The sequence below is a fragment of the Homarus americanus genome, unplaced genomic scaffold, assembly GCF_018991925.1.
Source record: "Homarus americanus isolate GMGI-L3 unplaced genomic scaffold, GMGI_Hamer_2.0 scaffold37032, whole genome shotgun sequence".
NCBI classification, from domain to species: domain Eukaryota; kingdom Metazoa; phylum Arthropoda; class Malacostraca; order Decapoda; family Nephropidae; genus Homarus; species Homarus americanus.
The window spans coordinates 5,473,745-5,476,384 of NW_024731852.1; the positions used below are offsets into that span (position 1 = coordinate 5,473,745).

Sequence of the window (2,640 nt, forward strand, 5' to 3'; positions counted from 1 at the left end):
TCCCTTACCCACACAGGTAATATTCACCAGACAGTCAGGTACGTGTTGACATCCAGGGGAATTTTTCTCATTCCCTTCGCGAGACATCAAAGACCACGACGTCACGAGACATCAAAGACCACGACGTCATCATCTTCTTCTTCCTCCCTCACCCAGACTCTCATATTCAACATCTTCAGAGACTTGTTAGAATAGTCTCTTGTAAGACTTGATGAGTCCTGGGTCCATTCTTGTCCAGATTAACTCGTCTTTTTTTCTTCTAATTATTATAGTGAAAACAAAACCTAACTTAACCTAACTTAACTTAACCTAATCTAACCTAACCTAACCAGTCATGTCTGCATAGCTGTGTACACCAGTCAAGTCTGTATGGCTGTGTGCACCAGTCATGTCTTTATATCTGTGTACACCAGTCATGTCTGTATGGCTGTGTACACCAGGCATGTTTGCATAGCTGTGTACACCAGTCATGTCTGCATAGCTGTGTACACCAGTCATGTCTGTATGGCTGTGTACACCAGGCATGTTTGCATGGCTGTGTACACCAGTCATGTCTGCATAGCTGTGTACATCAGTCATGTCTGCATGGCTGTGTACACCAGTCATGTCTGTATGGCTGTGTGCACCAGTCATGTCTTTATATCTGTGTACACCAGTCATGTCTGTATGGCTGTGTACACCAGTCATGTCTGTATGGCTGTGTGCACCAGTCATGTCTGTATGGCTGTGTGCACCAGTCATGTCTATATGGCTGTGTACACCAGTCATACCAATGTGCACCTTTATCAAATTAATTAAAAACAACAATGAATGATTCTTTTATTCCTTTTCAAAGTCGTAATATAAACACCAACTGACCTTTATTTTTTATTCTATCTACTTAATAGATTATTTACCCAACTAATTAATTAAATAAATAATCTGTATTGATAATGCAACAAATTGTTAAAAAATATATTTATTTATATATTATTTTATGTTGTTTCATGTTAGTTGAGAAATATAGGGAGGGAGGGGGAGGGAGAGGGAGGGAGGGAGGGAGGGGAGAGGAATGAAATGGGAAGGAAAGGAGGTAGGTGAGTGAAGAGAGGGAGGGTAAGAGGGAGAGAAGGTAGATAGATGTAAGAAGAGAAGAAAGGAGATGCGTAGATGGGGATTAAGAGAGGAGACAATGCCACCTGCCGTTCGAGGTTTATTTACCTACCATAATATGTAAACACACACACCTGGTAACCGACCGACAGTGACTCCACTCGTTAATGGAATCGCCCGTCCAATAGACCGCCAGTACTGGAGTTAACGAAGATACTGGCCAAACAAACTGCCAATATATGAAGCTGTCATTGGCGTGACTGTTGGCGGCGATAAATGGGTGGTTAGCAGTCTCGAAATGGCAGTTTAAGGGTTATGAAGTTCCGGTTAATGGTCATTTGTCGTTGTTAATGGTGTGGAATGGCAGTTAGCGGTCAGTAGCTGGCAATTAAGGGAGGAAGGGGGGGAGGGGAAGGGGGAGGTCATGAACTGCCCAGGTGGTTTAGGAGGTGGTCGTAGTAATGGTGGTTCAGGTGGTGGAGATAGTGGTAGTGGTGATGCGTATGGTTTTAGACAGATGGTTCAGGTGGTGGTGAATTGGTGATAGTGGTTATAGTTTACCAGGTGGTTCAGGTGGTGGTGGTGATAGTGGTGGGTATGGAGACACAGATGGTAACCAATTACCACCTGAACGAACAAAAGCTTCCCAAAAGACTTCAAGTTTTTATTCTCATTTATAATTTAAGGTAAAAAAAAAGAAGACTGGCGCGTAGCTTCTGGGAATTTGCATATACCGGAAAATGCTGCAGACTAGGATTAATTAGAGAAAATATATTCGGCTTCGAGAGAGAACGAGAGAGACAAACAGACAGACCCAAGAAAGAAAAAAAAAGAAAGAAAGAAAGGAAGCACCAAGGGATCACAAAAAACTAAACAAGATCCGCCTTACCCGAGATATGTATCCAGTAGTTAGCTCAGTACTGTACGGCCGTGGTTGGGCTTCCTGTTATCATTACGTACTCTTAACATCACCACCCGTCACCCTTAAGTCTTTCTCTCCCTTGCCCCCACAGAACCCCACTCCCACAGTAACCCCCCCAACACCACAGCACTCCACTCCCACAGTAACCCCCCAACACCGGCACTCCCTCCTGATAGCTTCCACACATCACCAGAGCAACCCCCCACAAAGATACCCTCCACACCTGAACCAACCCCCATGATCCCTCCTCCCACACACTACAGCACCCCTCCCCCATGACCCCTTCACACACTCCCCAGCACCTGGCACCCCACCCCCCACCAAAGAATAACACAATATCCTATACCATATTAGTGTGAACAATATATATATACACATTATAACTCTTACTCGATGTGAATTGACCAAGAAGGAGACGATAATAAGGATTTCTAGGTTTATAAATTTATATCAATGTCTATATCATATTAGTCTTAACAACGTATATACTTAACTCTTACTCGATGTGAATTACCAACAACGAAACATTATGAATTCCACGTAAAAAAAAAAACACATCAATGTCAACACTATACTAACTCTTACTCGATGTGAATTAACAAAAGCGAAACAAAATAATCATGAAC

General features: G+C 42.9%; 1 protein-coding gene across 1 annotated transcript; it reads right to left on the bottom strand.

Annotated features, from left to right (window-relative positions):
* Nucleotides 1–324: 324 nt before the first annotated feature.
* On the bottom strand, nt 325–741 carry LOC121867866 (putative uncharacterized protein FLJ46204). Its single transcript, XM_042367991.1, has one exon. It carries the CDS (start codon nt 739–741, stop codon nt 325–327), a length of 417 nt encoding a protein of 138 aa, XP_042223925.1.
* Nucleotides 742–2,640: the final 1,899 nt, after the last annotated feature.